The sequence below is a fragment of the Cervus elaphus genome, chromosome 5 (genome assembly GCF_910594005.1).
Source record: "Cervus elaphus chromosome 5, mCerEla1.1, whole genome shotgun sequence".
NCBI classification, from domain to species: domain Eukaryota; kingdom Metazoa; phylum Chordata; class Mammalia; order Artiodactyla; family Cervidae; genus Cervus; species Cervus elaphus.
Window position 1 is genome coordinate 109,535,979 of NC_057819.1, and position 26,231 is coordinate 109,562,209.

Here is a 26,231-nt window from a genome sequence, read left to right on the forward strand (position 1 = left end):
TGGCACACATTTGTCCTGTTCATCAATGTACCCCTAGCCCCTGGCACAGAGATGAGGGTACTCCCTGACTGACCCTGCTACCTCTGTTTCCCAGCCCTACCAGCTCCCAGATGACTCGGGCCCTTTGCATTTGCTCCTTCTCTTCTTCCAAGAGTGGAGCCAGGGAGACTAGGGAAGACTGAAGTTAGAGCCAGGCACGGGGGTGCCCACCTTCTTCCTAGCTAACACAGTCCCTTTGTGACCCCGTCTGAGTTAGCTGTGCGGGGTTTTGAACTCAATTTCTCCTGCTGTCAACATTCAACCGTTAAGTGCTGCGACCTAGTACTATACCGGGTTCATAGGGTGTTCTCAGTAAATTTCTTTCCTCTCTAAACATGATCTCTACTCCTCACCATCAGGGTGGGAGGGCATAAGGGTGGAGCGGGTGTGGCTGGGAAAGGACTCAGGAAGCGAGGAGAAAGTCGGGGTTTTTATTTACAACACTACTTGCAAAGGGGCAGAGAGTCCGGTCCCCAACTCAGTGTATACAGGATAGGAGAGCGGGCAAGTCCGCAGTCCTCTGTAACCTGTAACCGAGGCAAGGGTCCCAAGTAGCGGGGCGAAGTGACTCCGCCTGGAGGGCAGAGGGCACCCAGCCAGCCCAGCTTTCAGCACACGGGAGAGGCACTGCTTTTCCTGGGCGGGGTCAACCGAAGCCTACCCTCGGGCTTAGGAGCGCAGAACAGAATGAGGGCTGGAGGTGGGGGCGCATTTTTGCAAGTCCCGGGGATCAGAGCTCTGGAGGCGGGGGTGGAGAAAGTCCACTGCCCTGGCACCTCCAGGTGTGTGGGCGGGACTTACGTAGAGCCCAGCAGCGGCCCTAATGAGGGTGCCCCCCACCCACGCTCCTCTGAAGGGATGCGCTACATCTTCACCCTCCTACCGTTCCCGGCGGCGCCCAATCCCACCTTCGCTCGCGCTCCGGGAGCCTGTGGAGCAGCCGGGAGGCGTGGCCTACCGGCGGCCCGCCCCTTTGATGTGCTCCGACGCCGCTGTGATTGGACAACCGCTTGTGACGTGCGGAGACTGCGGTGGGCTCCGGTGCTGCGGCAGCCGCAGCGCCAGCCGCGGCTCCGGCTCCGGCTCCCGGGTATTTAAAGGGGACGCGGCGGCGGCCCGGGGGGATGGGGGGCAAGTGGAGGGGACGGCCCAGACGCACATCATCCACGGCCCCTCCGGACTGGAGGGACTCGTGAGAGCCGAAGCCCAGAAATCCGGGGGTGGATAAGACACCGCATCCCCTCCAATTCCCGTAAGCACCCCTTGCTCCATCCTGAGCCCAAATACCCCAGCTAGCCCGTGTCCCCCTACTCTTCACACTCCAAACTCAGCCGGGACAGACCTCTGCCGCCGCCGCTTCCCACGTGAGTCCTGGACTCGCCGAGGTAGGGGAAGGCTGGGGTCCCAGCGTGGGGTGGGGGCTGCGCTGGGTCTGAGAGCGCTCCTTCACGCGCGTGTCCGTGGGGCAGTCGCTGGAGCCGAGGAATGAGTTCCTCTCCTACCCAAGGGACTAGGTGTCCGGCTATCGCTCCATTCCCGACACAGACAAGGCGAAGGAATCCGTGCTCCCTTGCTCCCCGCCACCCACGAGTCCCCTGGGCTCCCGAACTGTCCCCCACCCCCCCGCCGCCCCGCACTGGAGCGAAGCACCGGCCAGCTGGGGGTGTGCCAGAGTGCCTGCTTTCCAGCCACCTCTAAAAATATCTCTCCCCAGACTCCACCGGCAGCTGCCACCTCCTTGCCCACTGAAGATCCCCTCCTAGCTTGTCTACCCAGGCAGGGAAACACAGAGGTGACTCCTGGTCCTATCTTTCTCACTGGCATCGGAGCTCCAGGACGTCAACCCAGCTGTCAGGACAACAAGCTCACAACCCAGGGGAGTCTCCAGGGCAATAGAGGAAGTTCTGGCTGCAGTTTTCCCAAGAGGCGGCAGAGACCCTTGAGTTCTAGTTCTAATCCTGATTCTGATGCTGTGTGACCCAGGATGTTAGCTTGACCCCTCTGGGCTTTTGTTTTTCTTATTCACTGCTAGTGGTGAAGGAAGGGACCAAGGAAGAAACCATGGTGAAGTTGGGAGTGCTGTCTGGGGGCGGGGGAGAATTCCAATTAGTGGTGGAAAGTGATTTCTAGTGATTGATACTAGGAGACCTGGTCTTGAGCAGAGGACTTGTTACTGTAGTATTTCTGGGATCCTTGTCCCTGCCACATCCTTATCCTGAAGTTTCTTGTGGAACACTGCCCTCTGGACTCCAACCATCCATTAATGGGAATTTTCAAACTTTGTTCCCCTACCCTAAAGGTGTCCTCCCATCCTATTCCCATGGATATAACAGCACTTGTGTAAAAAGGTGCAGGGGTGCGAGGGGCCGGTGTGGGGGGGGGGCGGTGGGGGAAATGCTGGTTTTAGGTAGAACTAGAATATGGACTCCCTGCCAGCCCAATGAAACCCTTCTGTCCTCTGCTCTAGCCAGCTGGAAAAGCTCAGAGGTCCTGTCCCCCTTTCCTCTGAGAGACTCTATTTGGTGACCACAAGAGGATTCAGTCACTCAGGTGAAAGCTTCCAGAGGTGAGTGACCTCTCTGAATGTCCCAAGAGCCAGATTTCAGTGGGGCCTGGGGTGCCTCTGACTACTGTGGGGTGGGGGTGGGGGTTGCAGCATGGCCTTCTCAATTTCGAGGGGAAGAAATCCAGGTTGTCTGGCTTTCTGCTCTGGGGGCTAAAACAAACAAGGGCAACTCACCAACAATAAACGTTTATCTAATTTCCCTGAATAGTAGTATTAGATGAAAAGAACCTAACTTTTGCAAGAAGTTTTGAACATGATTAAAAACAAGTAGACTATTCCACCAAATTAAAAAAAAAAAAAACCAAGGGCAAAGCAATGAAAGCTGGTCTCTGTGTGATTCCTGGAGACCCTTTATCTTCATATCTGCCTGGCATGTGTCTGTCCATGTTTGCTTTTACAAGGGGTGTGGCATCCTTTGACCTTTCCTCTTTGGACTCACCTGTCCCCTGGGGGACATGTGATATCAGCCAGGATTCTGGAAGGCTGAAAGTCCATCTAGATGGGACGTGGGGACAGCCCTCCCACCTCTAACCCCCCCAAACATGCCCACCCTTTACCTCACATGCCTCCCTCCCCTTCTCTCCCATTTTTTTGACCTGTGTCTCCTCTCCCAATCCCTTCCATCTTTCTGCCCACTGCCCCATTCAGCTTTGGCCACAACTAGATTCCTAGACTACAAATTCTTAGGGAAAAGGCTGAAACCCACATTCCATGTGTAGCCAGGGAGTGGGGATAGATGGGGTACCTCAAGAGGGAGGGAGCCCTTCCTCTGACTGGTGCCCTGCTCCTGCAAAGTCCCAGTCTCTTTCTTGAGAAGCTGTTGATTTTCCTTGCTGTCCTGGGATGGTCTGGGGAGAGTCACCTTGACAAAGTCAGAGGGGTACCCAGTGTCAACCCACTCTCACCACCAGAGGGCAGCAGCCAGCCAGACGTTTGCTCCTTCCTCTGTCTAGTCTGGCTGGCAGTAGTGGTCCAGATGTGTCCCAGCTGCATCTAGTTTCTCATTTAAACCCAGGGTGGAGGGGAGCAACTGGGAGTTGTAGGTTTGAAGCAGCATTGGTGAAGCCCCCATGAAGCCAAATCCTGTCCCCAAAGTCACATAGCAAAATCTGGCAGAAATATCAACCTGACTCTTGGCGGACTGCCAGTCTCTAGAAGCACCATTGAGTGAGGCAGTCTTAGATCACCTGTGGTACCCAGGGGTCCTAGCCCTCCAGCTGCAGTGGATGCCCAGCCCTGGGCATCTCCCTCTTCCCTTTTGAGGACAGAGGGCAGGAAAGGCTGTGACCAAGTGTTCATGAACCAGGCTTTGCCCAATAGAAACATGGTAGCCTTAGGCAAGTTATTTAATCTCTTGAGTCCTTTTCATCTGCTGAATCCATGGAATTGTGTTGAGCAAGGACAGAATATGAGTGAAGCTGATTTGTAAACCATGATGTACCATACACAAGAAAGGGGCAATGAACATATAGAGAAAAAAACACTGGTCTCAGACTCTGAGATCTGGTTTTGAGATCTGTCTCTGCCATATATAGTGGGTGATGGTTGCACAAGTTGGTTACCCTTTCTAGGTCTTCAGTAATATCTGTAACCTTTCCAGCATCATGATGGATTGTTAAGAGGATGCCTAGCAAGGGCCTTGTGGTCCTTAGCTTATTTGATGGGCTGTTTTTACTGAGTGGTTCCTGGGGCTCAGGAGAGGGGACAGGATCAGGTGGATGTTAGTGGTGGAAACAAAGCCACCTGACTGGGCACCCTCACATGGACCTTGTATGGTTGTCAGGAGCTCTGGACCGACAGCTGGAGGCCAACAATCCCTACAAGTGGTGCTCAGGGTGATGTACTGACAATGAGCGGGTGTTTTCCAGTTGCTGGCCTCCGATGCCTGTCTAGGGTAAGTGGGTCCCTCCAGGGGTCTCTTAGGATGAGGCCTCAGCTCCATGTTCCCATCATGGGGTGGGAGGCGTCCTATCCAGCCTCTTTTAAGCCTGCTCTCACCTCTATTGCGCCTCCACTAATCCCTGGAAGCTTCCATTCCAAGCGTGGGGCCCTGATGCTTTATATCCTCAACTCCAGGAATCCTGGGCCACTGAAACTCAGATAGATGTTGGTGAGACCAGAGAGTGACTGTAGGCATGAAATTGAAGGGACGATTCTGCTAGGGAGGTAGATAGCCAGGTTCAAATCCCAACTCAGAAGTTAGGAGCCTTGGACCGCCATTTTACAGGATGTGCCAGGCCATAAACATCACAGGAATATTGGAAAGAGAGTTAGGAAGAAACCAGAAAGAGGAGTGGTTTCGTCTCAACTAATTGGAGTGGAAGATTGACGGGGAGAAAGACAGCACAATGATACTCTGAAGCTGTGCATTCTGCTTGCTATCCCTCCATGGCAGGGGCAAGCTGCAGAGGGCTTCTGCTGTCCACGTGCTTGCCTTCATGCCCTCACCCTTGCCATGTTGCTCCGCATCCTCTCCCTTATCCCCCATTAACATGAGCATCCCAAGGTCTTGACTTCCTGGAGCTCCCCACCCCCACTCTTCCTATCCCTCTGCCCTGTGCTCCCCTAGCATGACATCCTCCTGGCCCTCTTCTTCCCCACTCCTTCCCCATCCCCTCCACGCCAACCATGCCCCCCCACCTCTCCTTCTGCCTTCTCAGCCACTGCTGCTCTCTTTCCTCTTCCTTACCTATCTCCCAGGTATGTCGTGGCCTGGTGCGGGAGGCTCCTACTTCCCCAAGTCCCACTGCTTCTCCTGCTGCCCGCTTGCTTCGGACTCTGGCAGAAACCCCATCCGCTGACAAGTTCTTCCCAGGGAATTGGCAAGTGATTAGTGATGAGCTGTCAGCACAGGGCCCTAAAACTCCCCCAGAGAAGCTGTGTCCCCTCCTTGGACCCCTGCCCAGTGCCACCTGGCTGGAAGCAGCTCACAGAGCCTGCCTGGATTTGGGGTGGTCAATCCACCTACCTGGTTCTTCCAAGAGCTAAAATCCAGTTCTCTGGCCAATGCAGAAGCCCAGGCACCTCACTCTCCAGGCCTGGCACTGATTGCCCACATGCCTTGGGTAGTGCCAACAAGTCTTCCCTGGCTTCTACTGTCCACCACAGTCCTACAAGCCATTGGCTCTACATGGCTGAAAAGTGGAATGACGAATCTGCTCCAGTTGAATGAATGAATGAATGGTTTCCCTTGACTATCTTAGGGAAGAGGAGTGGAGAGTCCCTCCCACCTTCCCTGTGTCCACCACCACCAAGGGGTCACTGGAAGTCTCTAGAATGGTCTAGTCCAGAAACCTTCCCAACGGAGTGACCCCTTGGAAGCTGCTCTTCCACTCTCCTGAACCTCGGTTAAGCCCCCATGGCCCCAGATGAGATTAGAAGAAAGGTGCCAAAGAAGCCCTTCAGGGTTCAGGAGGATGGTCCCCTGAGGATAAACCCCAGAGCAGTTAACACAGAAGTGCAAGAGGGTGGACAGGGAAGGCAGGGGTGGGGACACCGGCGTTGCTTAACCAGCTTAACCAGCCTTGGGTCCTCCTCAGGTCTTCGATGTGCCAGCATCTCTGGCCGTGGCCCGCTAACCTGCCTCTCCCGGGCCGGCTCCTGCCGCGCCCCCTCTCGCTTGCTCCCTCCTCCTCCTGCTCCTCTCCCCCCTGCTCCCAGGACGGCGGGATGGCTGCGCAGGGCTCGCCGCGCTTCCTCCTGACCTTCGACTTTGATGAGACTATCGTGGACGAAAACAGCGACGACTCGATCGTGCGCGCGGCGCCGGGCCAGCGGCTCCCGGAGAGCCTGCGTGCCACCTACCGCGAGGGCTTCTACAACGAGTACATGCAGCGCGTCTTCCAGTACTTGGGCGACCAGGGCGTGCGGCCGCGAGACCTGCGCGTGGTCTACGAGTCCATCCCGCTGTCGCCCGGCATGGGCGAACTGCTGCAGTTTGTGGCCAAGCAAGGTTCCTGCTTTGAGGTTATTCTCATCTCAGACGCCAACACCTTTGGCGTGGAGAGCGCGCTGCGCGCCGCCGGCCACCAAGGCCTGTTCCGCCGCATCTTCAGCAACCCTTCCGGGCCCGACGCTCGGGGGCTGCTGGCGCTGCGGCCCTTCCACTCACACAGCTGCGCGCGCTGCCCCGCCAACATGTGCAAGCACAAGGTGCTCAGCGACTACCTGCGCGAGCGGGCCCACGACGGCGTGCACTTCGAGCGCCTTTTCTACGTGGGCGACGGCGCCAACGACTTCTGTCCCATGGGGCTGCTGGCCGGTGGCGATGTGGCCTTCCCTCGCCGCGGCTACCCCATGCACCGCCTTATCCAGGAGGCACAGAAGGCTGAGCCCAGCTCCTTCCGCGCCAGCGTGGTACCCTGGGAAAATGCCACCGAAGTGCGCCTCCATCTGCAACAGGTGCTGAAGACGTGCTGAGGACGCGGCCTGCAGGGGGCGCCCGGCGGGAAGGGGGCCAAGGGGGCTGGGGACAGGGAAAGACAAACCTAGTTTTATTAGTCCCTTTCCCTTTCGTTTTGGTGGGTCCCTCCGGGAGTTTCCGGAATCCGGAGCTCGTCCATTTGGGGGCTGGAGGAGAGAGTTCGGAGCTGTCCCCGTCTATGCAGTTAACCCAGCTTGGCTGTCTCCCCCAGTTCCACTGCAAGCGAATTCTAGAGTTTGGCCCCACCAGGGTGGTGCGCAGACCCAAGCAGGCAGCAGTGTTTTCCAAAAATCTTGCCCCTTCCCAACTGGGGGGAAGGGGTTGCCTGGCAGGGTAGAGAAGGAACATCTCCCACTGTGTTGCATTAACTGTTGCCTTGGGCCGCATGATTTCCTTCCCCTAGACTTCTGTCAGGGGGACCCAGGTCCTGAAATTCCTCCCCCCGCCCCTTCAGCCCCGGACTCCCTGCGGAGAGATGGTGCTCTCCACCGACGCCAGTCTCAGGCCTAGGTCTTGCTTTACCTTCTGTGACCCTACACTACACTCCTGCCTCCCCCCACGCACGCTGTCAGCGTCCCCACAGCAAGAAATCCCAGAGGGAACAATCGCCTCCTGGTGGTGGAATGAGGTAGCACACTGTCCAGGGCTCGGGTCCGGCCAGCCAGGGACCTCAGAGAACGCGACGACGTCTCCTCCTCGCACCCCAGCCTCTTCTATGCAGCAAGAAACCAGGGACTTAACCAAAGTCGCCCCGCCGACTGGACCCTCTGAACCCCTCCCCTCCCGTATGGAACAGAAAGCCATGATGTTTTAAAAGCAGAGCCAGTGAAACCCAACCCCCTCCTCTTTTGGTGTTTCAGAGCTATAAAGAAGGTAAAGGGGCAGAGGTGACTGACATCTCTCGCGCCGCAGTCTGAGGGATGAGGGTGAGATGATCTCTCAGAAAGCCCCACTTAAGTGAGGGAGCTGGACCCCACTCTTGGAGGAGTGTCCAGTTAGGGGAACCAAGACTGACTGCATAAAGCAAGGAACAGGCTAAAGAGCAGGGTGCCGCGTCTTCACAGAGCAGCACAAGGGTCTCATGGAGAGGGCTCAAGCTGGGAGGAGATGGAAGATATTCCCGCTTAGGGCAGGCAAAGTGAGTCATTCAGCGGGAGCCTAAAAACCAGGTTACCTTTCAATCTTTCGGCACACCCCGCCCCCCATCCTGCAGGGCAATCATCAAGAGGCCACCAGTTTTATTCCAAGTTGGCACCTGCAGCTGGAGACCCTGTCTTGCATGGTCCAAGGGTCCCCTGTGGATAAGATCACCACACACCTTGGTTTCCAGTTCTTTCCTGTCTCTAGCAGGCTTCTGGGTACCTCTCCCAGGACCCCCGCCCACTGCAATGGGGGGGAAGGGACAGACAACAGTTAACAGCCCAGAGGTGTACAAGCCTGGTCCAGTCTTGAGTGAAGCTGGCTTTGGTGTGGGACTCAGGCTTACTCAAGGCAGTGCTTGAATCAGCATTGCAGAGACCAGGCTGTCAGCTGATGGGCTCCACATAGTTCCCAGGGAAGAATCCAGACCCCTCGGAGCAGACACCCTCACACCATCCATCAGAGTAGCGGCGGGTGATGCAGATAACTGTGCCCTCAGAGAAGGAGAGCTCGTTGTCCTTCTGGCGGGTGTATGGGTACAGTGTCACCACTGGAGGGAGAGAGGGGAGGGTGCCATGAGATGTGCCTCCTGTTGCAGCCTGGGATGCTGGGGCCCACACTGCACTCTAGGGAGCACCAGGGGGGCTGGGGCAGGAGAAGCCTCCTACTAAGCCCTGGGCTCCTCCCCAGCTGAGCTAATACTCAATATCAGGCCAGCTGCTTTTCTCTGTGGGTGTATGTGGGGGGAATAAGAGTCACACCTTTGCAAATGGAAGGGAGAATGGCTCTGGGCTAGAAGAGTGGGGGGAACCTGGCCCCACAGTCTGTTGTCCTTCAGTCCCAGGACTCAAGTACCTTTCTCCAAGTATGCATCAGGGACCCAGCTGGGCTCTTCGGACCCAAAGCCCGGTGGGGGTGGAGGTGGCAGCTCCAGATCCTCTATATCCAGGGGTGGAGGAGGGGGCAGGTCGAGGGGCATGGGCAGCTCTGGGGCTGGGAGAGAAGCAGAAAGGCTGCAAGTGTGACACAGGCAACCCCATCCACTCCAAGAAACTTCCCTGTTGGAGAGCAGAGCCCCAGGATCTACCCATTCCATGTTCCCTGCCTGCAGCCCTTGTTCATCCTGCTCCTCCCACAGTGCCTCTAGCAGGTGCTCAGTAAACACAGCAGTGTTGGACAGTGTAGGGTGATCAGACTCTGCCACTTGGCTGGGCAAGCCTTGAGCAAGTCACTTAATTTAACTTCACAGGCTGTTTCTTCATCTGCTGAATGGGAGTGTGAAGATTCTAAGCAGTCAAATTTAAGCAAGAAAATGGATGAAAAGCTTTGACTTGGTAAAAAGCAGGGGCTAAATTATGTTAGCTTGCTTCCTCTGCTTTCTTACTGTCACTCCTACCTTGGACAAAGTATCCACTGACATAGCCCCAGTTGCATGCAACTGGGGTGAGATGGGGTGGGAAATATCGAGAGGTGAGAAAACGACCCCAAACGCTGAGATAGGAGGAGGGGGCGGGGCTCCTTACCCGGTGGGGGCAGAGGCAGTTTCTCCAACGAAGGAGGTAGCGGGAAGAAGTCAGGGGCAGCAAGGGGTGGTGGGGGTGGGGGTGGGGGGACTGCCTGCCCCTTGGTCATGGAGACCCCACCGACACCTTCGGCGCTGCTGAAGACCAGAGAGAAAGGGGCTTTGCTAAATTGGGGGACCACTTCCTAACTCAGTACCCAAACTGACCCCGCCCCTTCAATCACAAGCTCCGCCCTTGTGGTCCGCAGTCTTAATCCACCTTCACGACCACCCCCAACCTAAAACCTGTGGGGCTCACCCAGCCGAGGCCAGGGAGGAGGCAGAGGAGGCCGCGGAGAGTCTGCCGTCGGGCACCACGGGGGCCTGCACGGGCTCGGGGATCCGGGGCGCTCTCCTGGGGTGGGGAGATAGGAGGGGAGACGTCGAGGGAGACGGCATCAGGCGAGCAGGGGTTGGTTTGGGGAGAAGAGGCAGTTGGAGGAGGAAGTTTGGCTCCTGGCTTGAAGGAGCGGGTGGTGGGGAGTAGTTTCTGGTTGAGGGGAAGGAAAGGAGGGGGACAGGTTAGGATTGTGGGGAGACCTCACCCTAGGGTGGCGGAGGCAGGAGTAGCAGGCGCCTTGATGCTCTTACGAGACAAGGTCCCGGTCCGCGACAGCTGCTTGCTCAGATCCTGCGGGGTGGGGGAGCAGGGGGCGGGGGCTGACACCCATAGGGGCCTGCAGCAGCCCCCCTCCATCCCGGAGAGGAAATGGGGGAGGGGCAGACGAGAACTGGGAGAGTGGGGAGGACGGAGAGCAAGTTCCGACTTCCACTTCCCAGCCTGCTCTCCCACCCCACCCCCCTCAGTCTTGCTCTTGGCAGACCGGGCCTTAAATCTGCCATAGTCTCAGGCAGACAGGGTCTGCAGCCACTTCCTCTTGCAGGGCCTCAGCAGCTGAGCCCCACTCTCGCCCAAAGCCTCTGAGCACTCAGCTTTGTGGGCCTTAACTCTGAGAAACCCCAACTCCAGCCCACAGCTGAGGAGGTAAAGGTTGAGGTAGAAACCTCCCAGCTGTCATTTTCGGGGGCCTGAGGAACTGGCTTTGGGGAGTTCAGGGCAGAGAGGAGCAGAATGTACAGAGTGCACAAGTGACAAGCTGTGAACTCAGGTGCAAGAGAGCACTTCAGTTGGTGATGGAGTTTCCCCAAGAATGGGTACATGAGGAATGATGTCCTCTGCTATCCTCCCCTAGGGATAAGACAAAAGGGACTTGAACTCAGGCATAAAGAATTGAGGTTGGATAAAAGGAAGAACTCACTGCTAAGAGGGCCTGGCGACTGAAGGAGGGAGTGTGCTTTCTGTTTTGGGGGAGATGGTGTGTTAAGGAAATCAAGGGGCCATTTAGATACAGGAGAGCAGCCAATCTAATCTGGAATGTTGAAGTGTGGGGACAAGGAATGGATAAAATGGGATTAAGGGTGTGTCCTCTCCCACCTCACTGAAGGAGGTGGGCTGAGAAGAAAATGCCCGTCTTCACCATGTCCTCATTTGAGTGCCTACATCCCCCGCCCTCCCCACCCAACAGCAACTCTGGGTGACTTCAGCACAGTGACCTCAAACCTCCAGACAGAGGAAGTTGCTGTTCTCATGTGGCTGGGGAACCATTCTCATGTGCCCTGACATCCTCCCTCTCCGCTCTTCCCCTTCACACACGCCCCCATCCTGCACCTACAAGTGTGTATGTGTGAGCCCAGATGGCATTCTCAGCAAGTCCTGTGATAAGGGTAAAGGTCAGTTATTAAGAGAAAGGTCATGATGAATTTTGAAAGAAGAAGATGAGCCCCCTCTCCTATAAGGGGGCCCAATGGGGAGCAGCAGAGCCACTTAGGGCGATGGCTTCAGGGAATGAGGAAGGAAAGGGGCTGCAGGGTGGGACAAGAACATGGTCCCGGAAGAGAACTGAGGATCTAGAGAGAAGGGAGCCATGAGGCAGAAGAGGGTGGGGGGACTTCCCTGGTGGTCCAGTGGTTAGGGCTCTGTGCCTCCACTGCATGGAGCATGGACTGGGGAAACAAGATCCCCATGAGGTGTGGCCTTAAAAAAACAGAGTGTGTGCTGTGGAGAAAGAGGAGGGGCCCCTCTACCTTGATCCCATGGCCAATGTCATCCAGGCAACTGAAGTTGAGGGGTCTCCTGTAGTAGGGCGTGAGGTGAGGCAAGCTCTCAGGGGCGATGATTTTCTGGCCGGGGGGCAGCCGCTGGACAGTGGCTAAGGTGCCGATCTCCCTTCGGGCCACTTTCTCCATATGCATGTTCACCATCTGTGTGACAAAGTTGGAGGTGATGGCGCTCTTTCCCTTAAGACTTCGGGGAGGGGGAAAGGCCATGGGAGGGAGCGAGGTGCAGAGAAAGAGTGAATTTTGTCCCTAAGGTCGCACAGCATTTGGGTAAAGAGTTGCCAGCAGAGGATGGAGCCACTTTGGAGCAACTTCCGGTGGAAGAGAACAAGGGTTATTATTAGCTGAGCAGGGAAAACACAGCATCCTTAAGGGGTGCTGGGAAGAGACTGGGCCAGTTTGGGAGCAGAGGGAGATAACGTGGAGGTGGCTGAGAATCGAGGCTGAACCAGCTCTCCCTCTTGGGGGACAATATAAGCGAATCAGCTTCCTCTTGGAATGTTCTTTGGAGAAACCTACATCTCTGAGAGGGTGGAAACTTCAGTCCACTGGGGTGAGAGAAAAAGACACGCACTGAACATGTGAGTGATGCACAGGCCAAGCTGATGTGTAGCTCTGTGCGTGTGGTTTATGGGGTAATTCCTTGGCCAAGGATTCAGGAAGGAAGGAGGAGGGTGTATATGCGAGATGGGGTGGGGCTCTGTGTGGTGGTGGCAGTACCTCCAGGGCTGAGAATGACCTTGCCAAGCCATCAGCCTGACTTTGGGATATTTATAAAGTCACCACCTGTGTTTAGATGAAAACAGGGTCCATTTGCCTCGTTTCTGTGCTATGTAGCCACTGTGATGGGGAGAGCTTGCTTTCTATCATGTAGGAAGGAATTCAGAAAGAGTTCTGCCATCGGGGAGTTCCTGGTCCGAAGAGGCAAGGAAGCTCAAAAAGCTTGGCAAGTGCCAACTTTCTGGGATAGAGGTGGGTGTTTGTGGATGTGGAGGAAGGCAGGAAAGAACTTTTGCTGCAGAAGATGTCCGGGTGGGGCTGAAGAGTTAGGGGCTGAGGCGAGCAGCCTTTCCCCAGCTCTTACCTGGCCCAGTGTGCTCACGCGGGCTTCCACCTGCCGCAGGGCAGCCGCCTGAAGGTCCAGCATACGCAGGGTGTGTCCAGCCAGGTTGCCCACCTGGTAGGCCACGCTGGCCAGGGCCTGGGTGGTGAAAGCCATGGTCTCCTCCAGCGCTTTTCGCTTGTCGGTGGCCTGAAATACACACAGCCCTGGCTTGTTCCATGGGGTCCTTGGCTGGGTGGGCTGGGATGGGATAGGGTATGAAGAAGATGGGGGATGAGTTGGGAGAAAGCGGTTACCGTCAGATGTTTGAGGAGGTTTCTGTAAGGATGACGTGGTAAGAAGGACTCAGGGGGTGTTAGGAAAGTGAATCTGTGGCCTTGGGGACTGGATCCAAGGGGAGGAAAAATACCCTTCTCAGATAGTCACACTGAGGATTAGCCCTACCACCCTCCTGAGGTGATTTTTTTTTTTAGGGGGCTGGAAAATGGTGAACAGTAGAAAGGAAAGAGGAAGTCAACACCAGCTGGAAGAGATTATTATTGGACTTGAAAACCGACCAACCAACCTCAGGCCCTCATCCCAGACCTTCTAACCAGAATCCCCTGGGCATGCGGCCAGTGAATCTGTACCTTTAAAAGCTCCTTAGGTGATTCCTGAACTCCTGGCTTAGCTCTGATCTGCAAGATGGTGTTTGGGAACCAATAATTTGGTCCATTTTATAGATAAGAAGCTGAAGCCCAGAAGGGGTAGAATAAAGCAACTTCTAACTGTAGCCTATATAGTGAAAGTGTTAGTTGCCCAGTTGTGTCCAACTCTTTGTGACCCCGTGGACTATAGCCCACCAGGCTTCTCTGTCTGTGGAATTTTCCAGGCAAGAATACTGGAGTGGGTTGCCATTCCCTTCTCCAGGGACTCTTCCTGACCCAGGGATCAAACCCAGGTCTCCCGCATTGCAGGCGGACTCTTTACTGTCTGAGCCGCCAGGAAAGTGTAGCCTATATAACCACGGCCTATATAGGGTCCCACAAGGCTGGCTCCTGTTTTTCTCCTCACCTTCATCCCCTTCCTCTCTCCCTCTCACTCATGGTCCTCCAGCCACATTGGCTACTGGGTCTCAGTTCCTGATCAAGCTCAGATTGCTTGTACCTCAGGGCCTTTGCACTTGTTATTCTTCAGGTCTACAGAGACACTTGCCCTCACCACCCTAAGATCTCCCCCAGCCCACCTCTGTATTGACTCTGTATTAGATTTACTGTTTTCTTCATAGCACTTAGTACCGTCTGAAATTTTTTATCTATGTACTTTATTATCTATTCCTCCACACACACACACACATCCACACACACTAGAATGTAAGCACTATAAGGTCAGGGAGCTCATCTGTTTTATTCTGTATCCTATCCTGGAATAGTTAGTGCCCGACATACAGATGAAACTTGATGAATATGCATTTGTGAATTAATCAGTGGGTTGAATGCAAACCCAAACACTTGCTGGGCATCTTCCTACTGCATGCCCGGCACTGTGCCTGGTGCTGGCTAGGGCCACACTTCCAGGCAGTGGTGGTGGGGTGGACAGGGAGTGTCTGAAGACTGAAGAGGGTTTGCTTCTCTAGTCATTTGGTTCCCCAGGCAGCTTCCTCATCTCAAGTTGGAACACGAGGGTAGGGGCCAATCCAGGGCAAGTCCGGGGAGAGGCCAGCAGACTGATCAGTAAGGCTGCACCCTGAGGTCTCCTTGTTAAGGGCCCTCAGTTGTTCCCCAGGGCCTGTAGTGGAGAACAGACCTAGAACCTATCTAAGCAGGGTGCTCAAAGAGACCTGGGAGCATCCAGTGTAGCCCAAATGAAACTTGAACCAAAAGGTGGGCCCAGAACCTTCTCCTCTCAGGTGCTTCTCCATGCCTTTCTGTTCCAATCGAGGCTAAGAAATGCTTGTTTGCATCTAATTTACATCTCATCAGCATACACAACTGAGTGCCTTGAAAAGGCAAAGAGATCAATCCAGAAAGAATAACAGGTCTAATTCTAGTTCAAGACTGTCCTTTAGTAGATGAGGAAATAAAGGCCCAAAATGGAGCAGTGACTACTCCTCTGTATGAGCTGGCCTCTCTTGTACTCGCCCCTCCCTGGACTGGCATGTGGAATTCATCACTGGATTTTTCCTGTCGGTCCAAACAGGAAACATGTCTGCTTGGACCCAGCTCTGGGGGTACAGAGCCTGGATGCCTACTGACCCCTGGCTTTGGTCTTGACCCAAAGTCAGGTCTAGAGAAACAAAGGTCTGGGATCCATCTTCATGGCTGACTGCTTATTCATCATGCAAATTACCCTGTCTACAAACTCAGTGGACCCTGACAGAGAACTCTGCAGTTGACCCCAGCCTGTCCTCCCCCATTCCCCAAGGGTTTCCTGACACCTGCTTGAGATGGAGGGGGCAGTGCGAGGAAGCGGGGGAGGTCGTGGGAACCAGGTCTTACTTAAGACTAGCTTTGAGAAGTCATCCAAATCCTTCCTAGGCACTTGCTCCTCAGAAAATCCTCAGAGAAGTCAGGAAAGGTAACTGCTTCTGTGGTCTAGTAGTTAGTGTTCTGCATGAAGGAAGCTGAAATCCAAGGATTCTGACCTGGGTCAGGGCTTCTGATGCCCTGAGGGTTTTTGCAAGGGCTGCTTCACCTCACTAGAATTAACTTTGAATATCTATATTTGTCTTTCATCCATCTGATGAAAGATGATGATGATGGTAACAGCTGCCATTTATCCTGCCCTTCTTAAGGGAGAAACATTGGGCTAAATGTGCTAATACATTATTACGTTTAACCCATGTAACCACTGTGATAAAAGGTATAAGAATCACAAGGTGGAGAAGGAAATGGCAACCCACTCCAGTATTCTTGCCTGGAAAAGTCCATGGACAGAGGAGCCTGGCGGGCTGCAGTCCATGGGATTACATGACTGAGCATGTGTGCACAAGGGTGGAGGGAGATGGGTTGGTAGCAATAAAGTGGGAGAACTAAAAAAAAAAAAAAAAAATCACAAGGGAAATTTGCCCCATGTCCAGGAGCTGGAAATTGGACTCAGGCCTTTCTGACCTCAAATTCTGTGTGCATACCGTGTGTGCAAATGAGAACCCATCCAGAAGTGCTTTGAGATGCGCAGAAGTTGTTGAAGGAATGGGAAGGAGAGCCTCCATCCTAGTCCATGGGAGGAGCTTGCCTTCCAGTGCTGGGGGAATGCAGCTCGTTCATAAGCCACAGTCCAGCTCAGTTGCAGCACCCCCAGTCACTCAGTATCTACAGCGGGAGTAGCATTTTCAACTAGAGGCTTGGGGGGGAATGCTCTGGAGTCAAAGTTGCTTGTTCAAATCCGGGTTCTACCATTAGCTTGGAGACGCTGGGAACGTAAGTTAACCTTTCTGAAGCTCAGCCTCCTGGTTGTGAGGTGGGAATGGTCCTCACCTCACAGACTGGGGTGAGGACTGAAGGGGGCGATGAAGGCAGTTCAGGTGCAAAGCACTTTAACTGCTGTTACCGTTATCTCTCTTTAATCTGCAATTTTCTCATGAGCATTTTCTCCTTTTATTTTTATTTTTTTTCAACACTGACTCCTACGTACCTGGGAGGTCCCAATGCAAATGCAAATAAACTGTCTTAAATTCATACAGCATGTCAGGGAGGGAAAGGCAGAGAGGAGAGGGTTCAGCTTCAGAAGTCAGGAAGGCTAGGCTGATGCCCAGCTCTGCCATTGCCAAGTGATGTGACCTTGGACAAGTCACCTTGCCTCCCTGAGCTGCTGTCTCTTCATCTATGAAACAGGAATAATGATACTGTCTTACAAGGCCGTTATAAAGGCTGTCCTCTTCTGTTCATCCAAGCACCTACTCTCTATCCTGGGACAACCCCACAATTTAGAAAACTGTTCTAAAATGCCACTCTCCTTGCATTTTGCTGGTAGTCTGCTGCATGCAGTCATATTGTCCATCCCCCTGCCTCTGAGTCAAACTCCATCTCTTTAATCCAACATAGTATGACATCTCTCAGCTCTCCCTCAGATATCAGGGACAGAGTTTTCTCTCATCCATCTCAAGTTCAAGACAATGTTTGGAAAGTTCTTCTGAAGTCTTACCTAGAGCCAGCATGAACATGGAATGATGGCACCAACAGGTGTATGAGGACAAGTCTTTAGGCCTCTGGATCTGAGTGAGAGGCTCGGAAGGAGAGGAGCCTGGGGTGAGGCCTATAGCAGGACGGGGTAACACTGCCTTCCCCGGGCATCTCTGAGGCTCTGGGAAACAGGAGGGCCTGGGAGCACGAGTCCGCACTAGAATTTTAGGGTCTGGGATAAAGCCGACCTGGAGTGGGAGGATAGCTCAGCCAACGCCCAGGCCAAGCACCTGTCAGGATGGGCTCTGGGCCCCTGGAGGGGCTGGGGTGCCAGGGCTGCACCCGCTCTGCTTACCTGCACGTAGTTGTCCTCGCAGTAGTCTGCGACTCGCAGCAGGGAGCTGTGGTTGCCCCTCAGGGCCTCCCGGCCCGTGGGGATCTCAAACTCCTGCAGCTGCTGTAGCTCCGCCATGGCCCCCGGCCTCTGCCCGGCTCCCCGGGGAGCCTGCCGGTTTTGCACCTCACTCTGCCCTTGATTGGTCGCTCTGCCTTCCCTCCCTCTTACTGCTTTTGGTTTCCTCTGCGTGAGAGACCCAAACCTGCCAGCAAGAGGCAGACATGCTCATGCGGGGACAAGAGGAAGTTAGTCTCCACTCCCTGGGCCTGTGCCACTCTGTCGCCTGCCCAGAGGAAGGGAGACAAGGGGGGCCCCTTTGGGGGCCCAGCCCCCCAATCCCTCCTAGCAGAGGAAGCCAAGGTCGGGGCGGCTGTGATTGCTCCCTGGGCCTGGAGAGGAAGCTGCAGCGGGGGCTGGGGTGGGAGACAGGAGGAAGGGGGCTGGCCTGCTCTGGGAGGTGGAGATGGATTTTCCACTCATGGAAGGGGAGGAAAGGGCAGAGGGTGGGGGTTTCCTTGGGAAGCTCGGGATGAGTCACCAAGAGACAGGGGACTGGAGGGTGGAGAGGATATGGAGACGGGTCATGCTGGGGGCCCATAGGGCGGTGGTGCCGCAACAATGGAAAACGGCCGATGCAGCAGCCAGAGGAACCAGGCAGGACACTGAGAAGATACAACCAGAGGTCCCCTGAGAAGTGTTATCAAGTCTCCGAAGGGTTACCTGCAATGAAGATCTGGTGTACGTACATGTTCTGTGCCTGGTGGAGGCAAGACAAGATGAAATTGACCAAGTGGAGTGTAAGGGACTCAGATTAGACAACAGGAAGGACTTGGCTTTGAGAAGCACCAGGTTTAAATTCCAGATTAACACGTCAGTCATAGGAAGCAACAGTGGCCAGAGCACCAAGCCTGCTTCAGGAGGTATGTGCTCCATTTCCTGAATTCACAAGAGACTCAGACTGGATGATGTCCGGGGTCCTGTCCTGATCTCAAACTCTTAGAGCTCAGAGCTGTCAATGGGACTTGATTCCTGGAGTAAGGGAAGTTAGGGGGGACTCTGGGCCTCCTCCCTGCCCCTCTCACTGGGGAGTCCGTCATTCTAAAGTCAGGAAAATAAAACAATCCCTCACTGACCACATTGGTCCCTTAAAATCTGTTCTTTGAGAGGGTCCCTTGTCACTGGACAGGCGTCAGGCTGAGCAGAAGCTCAGTGACTGTTAAATGGCATAGCCCTTGGGTGGTCGTGGGAGGAGACCGAGAGAGAGATCAGGATGTGAGCGCTGTGCTCAGGGGCTGCTGAGGGAGACACGAATGCCGGGCTTAGAGGGAGGCATGGAGACAAGAAGCGTGGACACAGGTGTCGGCAGTGGCTGTGGCCCCTAGCTGACGGGCATAGCAGCCTGAGTACATTTTCATGGAATGAGTGAATGAAATTTGAGCTCGGAGAACCTTGTAAGGTGAAATGGTGGGGCTTGAGTGAGGGACACAAAAAGGCTTCTCAGATGAGAGAAGTTAGGAGCTGGTATAGGACTTGCCTCATTGGAAATAACCTCAGAGCAGGCTCAGATGTAGGTGAGGAGAGGGCTTGGGAGAAAAGACTGGGGAAGAGGAGCAGGCAGGGCTGGAGGGTAAGAAAGGGGAAATGGGCTCTAAGCCAGAGGGGTCACTATAGGAAAGGGGCTGATTGGGGGTGGGGGGCGGCGGGGCAGGTTGCCTGCAGTGGTGGTAGTCTGGAAGGCTCAAGCTGCTGGATGGGCTTAGAACCTTGAGCCTATGATCAGCTTAGGCATCAGAGATTTGGGCTTCCAGACCATCTGCTTTGTCTAAAGACTTTCAGCTGATGAGGAGCTAGGAGGCTCAAACGCCTTCGTCTGGGTCTTGAAGTGCATGCTCTTTCTTGGCAGGTGAGCGGGTCTGAGGTTGCACTGGACTGGGATCTAGTCTTAGAATTATTGAGGTTAGGCACCAGGCAGGCCTTCCTGATAACCCTGTGGTAGTGATAACGATGTGTTAATTATGTGCCAGGCAGTGTGTTAAAATATTCTACATACATTATTATTATTTTCTTAATCCTCACAATAATCATATAAGGTAGGTACCATTATTATACCACTTTGCAGATGGGGAAACGAAGGTTGAAGGAGGATGAGCAACTAAGGTTGAAGGAGGATGAGCAACAGCTTGGAAGCTGCCAAGTCACAGTTGGAATTGGAGTCTGGCAGACTGCAGAGCCTTTCTCTTAATCACTAGGGTAGTCTTTCTTCTGACAGGACCTGAATTTTCCTGAAAGCCACCTAATGAACTACCTGTGTTGTTAGGTGCAACAATAACTTTGCTTCCCAAATCTGTCTCACTGAAAGAAACTGCTCTTCTCTCCCTTCTCCATGCTCCGATCCCCATTTTCTCCATAGACAGATCTTATCTAAGGGCAAAAACTGTGTGTGCCTCCCCCATCCTCTCCTCCTGAGCCTAGCTCACAGTGGGGTAGGGGTAGGGGCTGCAGTGAGTCCATGGTAAGCGATGAGAATATATGGTGAGCAAGGAAGAGGTTAGACGTTGAGGTATGGGGAGAGTACAGAAGAGGAGCTGGGGGTGCCCAGGGGATTTACAGTCCTGGCTGTGGATGCTTTCCAGGGCCTGGTCTCTCCAGGGCAGGATGGCCCAGGAGCTCAGCGAGAAGGAGCTCTTAAAGATGGAGGTAGAGCAGCTGAAGAAGGAAGTGAAGAACCCAAGAGCTCTGGTGAGCCTCCTCTTTCATTCCCTGCTACCTCTCTTCTATCCCTTTCTGGTCCTCATGGAGACAGGACGCAAAGGAAGGTGTGATGAACAGCAGGGTGATGGGACCTTTCCAGGGCAGTAGAAAGAGCAAGAGGTGCCTCTGGAATGGGCTGGGAGGTGGGAGGAGGCAGGGTTTGATCCCACAAAGGTGCCCAAGAGAGAACCTCAGAGCCTGGAGGGCTTGGTGTGCCCAGCTCGGTCCCTGGACTGGGCCTGGCCAAATATCCCTCGCGGGTAAGAGTCAGGCTTTCTGGTTCTGGTCAAGAAACTCGTACCCCTCTCACACCTGCCTGTGCCTCTCACCTTTCTCCTCTCCGGCCTCTATCCCCACCCTGCCCAGAAACCTGTTTTCTTGGGACTGAGCAAATCATGAATCCTGAGCAACAGGAAAGGGCTAGAACCACACTCTGCTTTCTCCCAGATTTCCAAAACAGGAAAGGAAATCAAGGATTATGTGGAGGCCGAAGCAGGAAACGACCCTCTTCTTAAAGGCATCCCTGAGGACAAGAATCCCTTCAAGGAAAAAGGCGGTTGTATGATAAGCTGATGGTGCTGGAGCCCCTCACCCTGAATGCCTGCCCCTCCTCAGCCCTCTCCCCACCAGAACCCAGTACCCTGGGATGTGCAGGGAACCAGTGGATGTTCACTCTCTCTTAGTCACAGGATGAGTCAAGATGCCCCGCTGCACTCATCGTGAATCCATTCCCCTGTTCCACTGTGAACTCTTCTCTCCCATTACCTCCATCACCTGCTGGGTCACTGCTGACCCCACCTGGAAGTGCTCCCAGGAGAGCCTCCCTGGCTCAGGACTCAATTCCCTGAGAGCCAGGACAGACCTTGGGAAACAGTTAATTCTCCTTAAAACTCCTCCTATTCCCCCCTCTGCTGACTACCTAGGAACCAGCATTTCCATCCAGAGCTTCTGGGTTGAGGATTGAAGCTGGGGGGTTCCTTTGCCCCCCACCTCATGTCTGGTCCTGTGGAACTCCTCCCAGTCATTTAGATAACCCAAGATGCCCTGGTGACAAAAAGAGCTTGTAAAGTCATGATGTCATGATTTATTGAATATTACTGAGTGTCTGTTCCATGCTGGGCTAGGATAGAAGAGGGAGCAAAATTCAAGTGGCTCTTATTGTCGTGGAATCTAGCAGAGAAGACACGAACCAGTTACAATTAAATCAGTAAGTGCTACAGTGGCAAAGGGGGAGTCAAGGCTGGTGTAGGAACATACAGTAGGGGGACACGGGGACATTCAGGGCAATGAACAAGGTCAAAGTGAACTGTTGCAGACAGCTGGGAGGGGAGGGTGAGGACAGACCCAGCAGGGGTAAAACATGGGGCTGGAGAGGAAGATGAAGTCTAATCTAAAGGATGTTGGTGTGAGCTCCGGTAAGAACTTTCTTTTTTATTCTCATTGCAACAGAGAGCTGATGGAGGTATTTATCAGCAGATAAATAAAGCAGAAGGCCAGGCTTTGATTAGCATAAGGGAGGGAGGATCCTGCTTAGGGCTGAAAGACTAATTCCTAGGCCTTGTTGGCAAGAAGATTACCGTCTAAAGAAGCCATAGACAGACATTCATGATACAACGTGTTCAGTGCAATGTCAGAGAAGTCTGTGCGGAGTATGAGGGGGACATAGAGTCCAGAATCCATCTGAGTGGCTGCATTGCATCCTGGGAGAGAGTGAGATAGATGGGCCCCAGGCTGAACAGTTTCTCCCCTGTGGACAGGAATTCCATAATAGCAGAAACTCCATAAATGCAGGATGATAGAGGAGGCCGGGCCCTGCCCAGATAGGAGATAAAAGACCACATATTCCTCATTCTTGAAATTAAGGAGACCTCCCAGCCTACACATGCATAGAAAGGCTCCTTGGGAAGTCAAAAGAGAGGGGGCATCACCTCATAGTAAGTGATGCAACCACCCATAGGCCTCTTCACTAAAATCTACCTATGGGCTAAAAGATGCCCGTACACACATGGGAGGACGTGAGATATACCAAATACAGACTCAGAACCAGGCAAAGCAATATGACCGGCCAGAGGAAACCCGGAAGAAATGCCTCATAAGTGATTGAAACTACCACAATGGTGTGACTCTCTCTCTGAGCCCACCATGTGTCTGTCCACATGTACTGTACTCTTTTTTCCTCCTAATAAACACTAATTGTTTCACTACTTTCCATCTCTATGTGGGAATTCATTTCTACACAGCTGATGGGCCAGGGTCCTGTCACTGGCCACTGGTTTCTGGTGGTCCAGTAGCCAGGATTTAGCGCTCTCACTGCCACTGCCTGACCTCAGTCTCTGGCTGGGAGCTGAAACCCTGCTTCAGGCCGCTGTAGGCCAAGGCCACCTGAGATGGAGAGGACAGGAAAGGCCTCAAAAAGGAGGTGATGTTTGCAGCTGAGTCCTACAGGATTAAGGTGTAAATGAGTGATATAAATCTGGCTGAAGGGACAGTATTAACGGGAGAAAAGATGAAAAGAAGAAGAAAAGAACAAAGGTTAGAATGCAAACACTCATCAGGTCAGAGTTGTTGGAATGTCAAGGGGAAGGCCTAGATATTTAGGATCTGCTGCTAGAGAGGTGGAGTTGCAGGTGATCAGAGGGTTTTGTTTGTGATACTAAACCACCATATCTGCTGGGAGGGAATTGGTAATGTTTGCATTTAGAAGGGTTTTGACAAGGCTTTTGACAAGATTGAAAGGGGAAAGACTGGAATCAGAGAGAGAATTAAGGAGATGATTGTGAGCTGTGGGGAGACGTGGGTTAGGGCAGAGGCTGTAAGTCTAGAGGGGAAGGTCGGGTGAAGGGTTCTTTGGGAAATGAAGTTTTCAGATCTTGACATCTCATTAAGTGATGGGCAAGGGACAAGAAGTGGTCCAGGATACCAATAAGTTTCTAGCTTCGGGGGTGAGCGAGAAGGATTGAAAGCAAGTATTTGCAAACAAACCTAACATAATACGTGCATCTGATTCAGAGCTGCAAACTCCCTCAGCCCCTCCCCAGAGGCCCACAGCCCTGGGGCTTGTCCTGCTCCTACCAGTAAGCTCATGGGCCACTGGTCAGAATTCAGGGTCTCCCACAGACTGTCCACTCCGTTCCCAATTCCACAGTAACCCTGCTTCACAATTCTGCAACCTCAATAATAAATGCAGCCACTCCAATACACTCTGCCCAAGAGCAGGAAAAGAAGAGAGGCAAGAAAGAGAAAATATTTAAATACATACATCTTCTAATTTTTTTAAATGAAGAAATGTTAATATTCCAGTAAGAAGGGAAAAACAGATGGGGGCTACAGTCACATGGGTGTCGATCATCAACTATAGCCTCCTTCTTGGTTGGAGTTCTTGGTTCAGGGGCTGATTTCAACCTTCGTTCCTCAGGACTCTGAACCCTTATTGAGGATCCAGGTAGAGCAGTGGTTTCTTCTGCTAGCCTGTGTTACCCAAAATAAAACCCCAGTCCACTTCTTGGTCAAGCTAAAAGACACAACTAAGCCAAAGAGGAGGAGAAGGATTTATTACTTACAGCACAGTAAAGAGAACACCAGGGATCTTTTCCAAAACAGAAACTGGAGAATTTTTAAACTAAGGATACATGCACATTCACGAAGTATCCACAAAAATCCAAGCCTGAGTTAATTGAAGTCATAAGGGTCAGAAAATGTCAACATCACCTCTTAGGTTCCAGTTGATCTGGTGCTTGAGCACTTCAGGCTAATTTTTACCAGTGAAATAGACCTGGAAATCTTTACAACTGATATATTATCTTTACTATGGTAACTTGTCTAGCCTGATAACAGTAATTTGTTTTTGCATTCTTCTGTTCCCTTAAGATACATAATTCATGAGACCTGTCCAAAGGCAAGCACTGTGACCAGGTTTAGATCACAAAATAGCTCAGGTCAAAAAGCTCAGGCTTCTCTTATGTCAAGACAGCCATCCCTGGTTCTCTTTCTCTGGAGACTCCCTACCTATCTTCTTATATCTTTACTCAGGGCTCAGTGCTCCAGGGGTTCTCTTGATTCCACCTATACCCTTCTGACCCCCTAAGATATGGTGACAATCATAGGACCTCAAGATCAGTGATGGGCCCAACACCCTGACTCCCTTTTCTGTCTGTTTTCCTAGTGCCAGAGGAGCCTTCAGTGGCTGAGGGCAATCCCAGCTTTCACTTGGAAGGAATTAGTATTTTGTACACTGGTGGCAGCATTCCTTCCTTCATATTAGGACGTTCAGCAGAGGAGAATTTGGTGTTCTGAGGGTGGGTCATTGGAGTAATCTGAGCCACCCCTCTCCAGTTCCATCCCACAGATTCCTGAGCCTTTTGGCTGAAAGGAAGCCCCTGATGGATGTTGTCATTGGTTCAGGTCAGAGCACACCCAGGAGCCGTCTTCACAGCCCATCTTTGGAACACGATGACACCAAACTGGGCCTTCACCAGACCAGTCCTCACTCTGTGAGCCCAACAGCGTCCTGATGATGGACACGCGATGAGACCAGCAAAACCCTAGGGACCTTTGCTTCACTGAAATGGAAGAAGAGGGCAGTGAAAAAGCCAAGCAGGGTGGGTCAGAGGTGTAAGGACTCCAAGCAGAGATGGAATCACTGAAATTCTGATGACTCCGAGGAGTAAAATAATGCCAAGCCAGGAAAAGGGGCAGGAGGGACGCCCTTGAACTCCTGATTTCCGGGCCAACTAACATCAAGCTGAATGATTCCCAAGTTTCAAATTCTCTATCACCTTTCTTCCACACTGCACATTCACCAGAGGCTCCCAGAATGGGATTCCCAGGCATCAGAAGGAGGAGAGGGGAAGAGGGGACAGATGATAGTTCATTCCAGACTCAGCTCCTACGGCTGCCTGCAGCTTGAAATCCTGCCTAGTGGATCAGGCAGCTTCACCTCACCCCTGAATGCTGTCTTCTGGACGTCACTCCTGCACCCCTAGGGAGTGGAGTGGGGTGGGGTCTTATCTGCTTGGCATGTTGGGGCCTCAGGCAGAGGGCGATTACCCAATCTGGACCTCAGGGCCTCTGGGAAAGTTAGTCAAAGCCCCTGCTGCCTCCTACCAGTTCCCCACCTGAACCTAAGACCAGCTTTTTTTTTTTTTAGACCAGCTTTGTGGGTGTATTATTCCACCTGAGCCGTCACACAGGGCCTCCTGCTTAGGAAGGCCCTTGCTTGGTTTGACACTCTGCTGCCCCCATCTCGAAATTCTTAATTTTTGACTGCAGGTCCTACAGTTTCATTCTGTCTTGGACCCACAGATTACGTGTCCAGTTCTGTGTGGGGAGACTAAGGCCTCTGCCTAGTGGAGAAGGCAGGATGCTTATCCAGGAGCAAGGTTTAAAGTAGGGTTTAAAACAGAGTTGAAACGCTCATACTCCTGGCCCTCCTCCACCATCTCTGAGGGTTAGAAGCCCGGGGCGGGCCGGTAGTGGAGGCGACTCTGCGGTAGGTTCTCAGCGTCCCCTTGGCCCCTCTGAATTTTCTCTATCAGACCACGGAAATGGGTGAAGTGGATGACATCACCTGCAGCATCAGAGCTGAGCACACAAAGCAGAGAGGCCAAGAGAGGAGAGAAAGGCCTAGAAGAGCTGCAGACTCTGCCTGCTCCCCATGCTGTCTAACCAGATGCAAATTCTTTAAGTCTACCTTCTACCTCCCTCACACATTCCTCTGTTTATCTCTTTGCTCCAACAGCCTTGCACAGAGCTACCCTCACCCTGTGCCCTCCACCCCCACCCCTAGGCTGCTGTGTTTCTCTGTGGCTACCTTGCTTACCTCCTGTAAAACCAAGCCAAGACTTGTGGGTTAGCGCCAAGGCCTGTCCCACACCACAGGGTTGGGGTGGAGGGCCCTGCTTACCCTTGAGGCGTCAGCTCTCCCCACGGCTCCCCCACCTGTCCCCGGGGCTCCATCAGTGGAGCTTTTCTTAATTCCTCCACCAGCTCCTGCTGTGCTTGAGATACTGTCTGTATCCAGCTGATTCGGATAGAGTCACACTGCTTTCCCATAATCTCTCCTTTATGACTGAAT

At 53.2% G+C, this 26,231-nt stretch overlaps 3 protein-coding genes across 7 annotated transcripts; 2 read left to right on the forward strand and 1 right to left on the reverse strand.

Annotated features, from left to right (window-relative positions):
* Positions 1-823: 823 nt before the first annotated feature.
* Positions 824-14,996, forward strand: PHOSPHO1 (phosphoethanolamine/phosphocholine phosphatase 1). Of its 3 annotated transcripts, XM_043904253.1 has the most exons (5): positions 824-1,424; positions 2,507-2,605; positions 4,389-4,499; positions 6,145-7,006; positions 13,384-14,996. In XM_043904253.1, the coding sequence occupies exons 4-5, from the start codon at positions 6,152-6,154 to the stop codon at positions 13,399-13,401; spliced, it is 873 nt and encodes a 290-aa protein (XP_043760188.1). In that variant the 5' UTR covers positions 824-1,424; positions 2,507-2,605; positions 4,389-4,499; positions 6,145-6,151; the 3' UTR covers positions 13,402-14,996. The 3 variants fall into 3 exon arrangements, with proteins under 3 accessions (XP_043760188.1, XP_043760187.1, XP_043760190.1); XM_043904252.1 differs by lacking the exon at positions 13,384-14,996 and having other exon boundaries at positions 6,145-7,912; XM_043904255.1 differs by lacking the exon at positions 13,384-14,996 and having other exon boundaries at positions 6,266-7,912.
* Positions 8,252-17,497, reverse strand: ABI3 (ABI family member 3). The gene is made up of 8 exons (XM_043904251.1): positions 17,366-17,497; positions 12,932-13,099; positions 11,815-11,991; positions 10,275-10,360; positions 9,989-10,084; positions 9,692-9,828; positions 9,024-9,161; positions 8,252-8,718 (listed from the first exon to the last, which is right to left on the reverse strand). Exons 1-8 carry the CDS (start codon positions 17,480-17,482, stop codon positions 8,555-8,557), a joined length of 1,083 nt encoding a protein of 360 aa, XP_043760186.1. The 5' UTR covers positions 17,483-17,497; the 3' UTR covers positions 8,252-8,554.
* A 289-nt stretch (positions 17,498-17,786) lies between these two features.
* Positions 17,787-22,369, forward strand: GNGT2 (G protein subunit gamma transducin 2). 3 transcript variants are annotated; one of them, XM_043904258.1, is made up of 3 exons: positions 17,787-18,145; positions 20,041-20,146; positions 20,606-22,369. In XM_043904258.1, exons 2-3 carry the CDS (start codon positions 20,063-20,065, stop codon positions 20,729-20,731), a joined length of 210 nt encoding a protein of 69 aa, XP_043760193.1. In that variant the 5' UTR covers positions 17,787-18,145; positions 20,041-20,062; the 3' UTR covers positions 20,732-22,369. The 3 variants fall into 3 exon arrangements, with proteins under 3 accessions (XP_043760193.1, XP_043760192.1, XP_043760191.1); XM_043904257.1 differs by having other exon boundaries at positions 17,901-18,327; XM_043904256.1 differs by lacking the exon at positions 17,787-18,145 and adding an exon at positions 19,084-19,310.
* Positions 22,370-26,231: the final 3,862 nt, after the last annotated feature.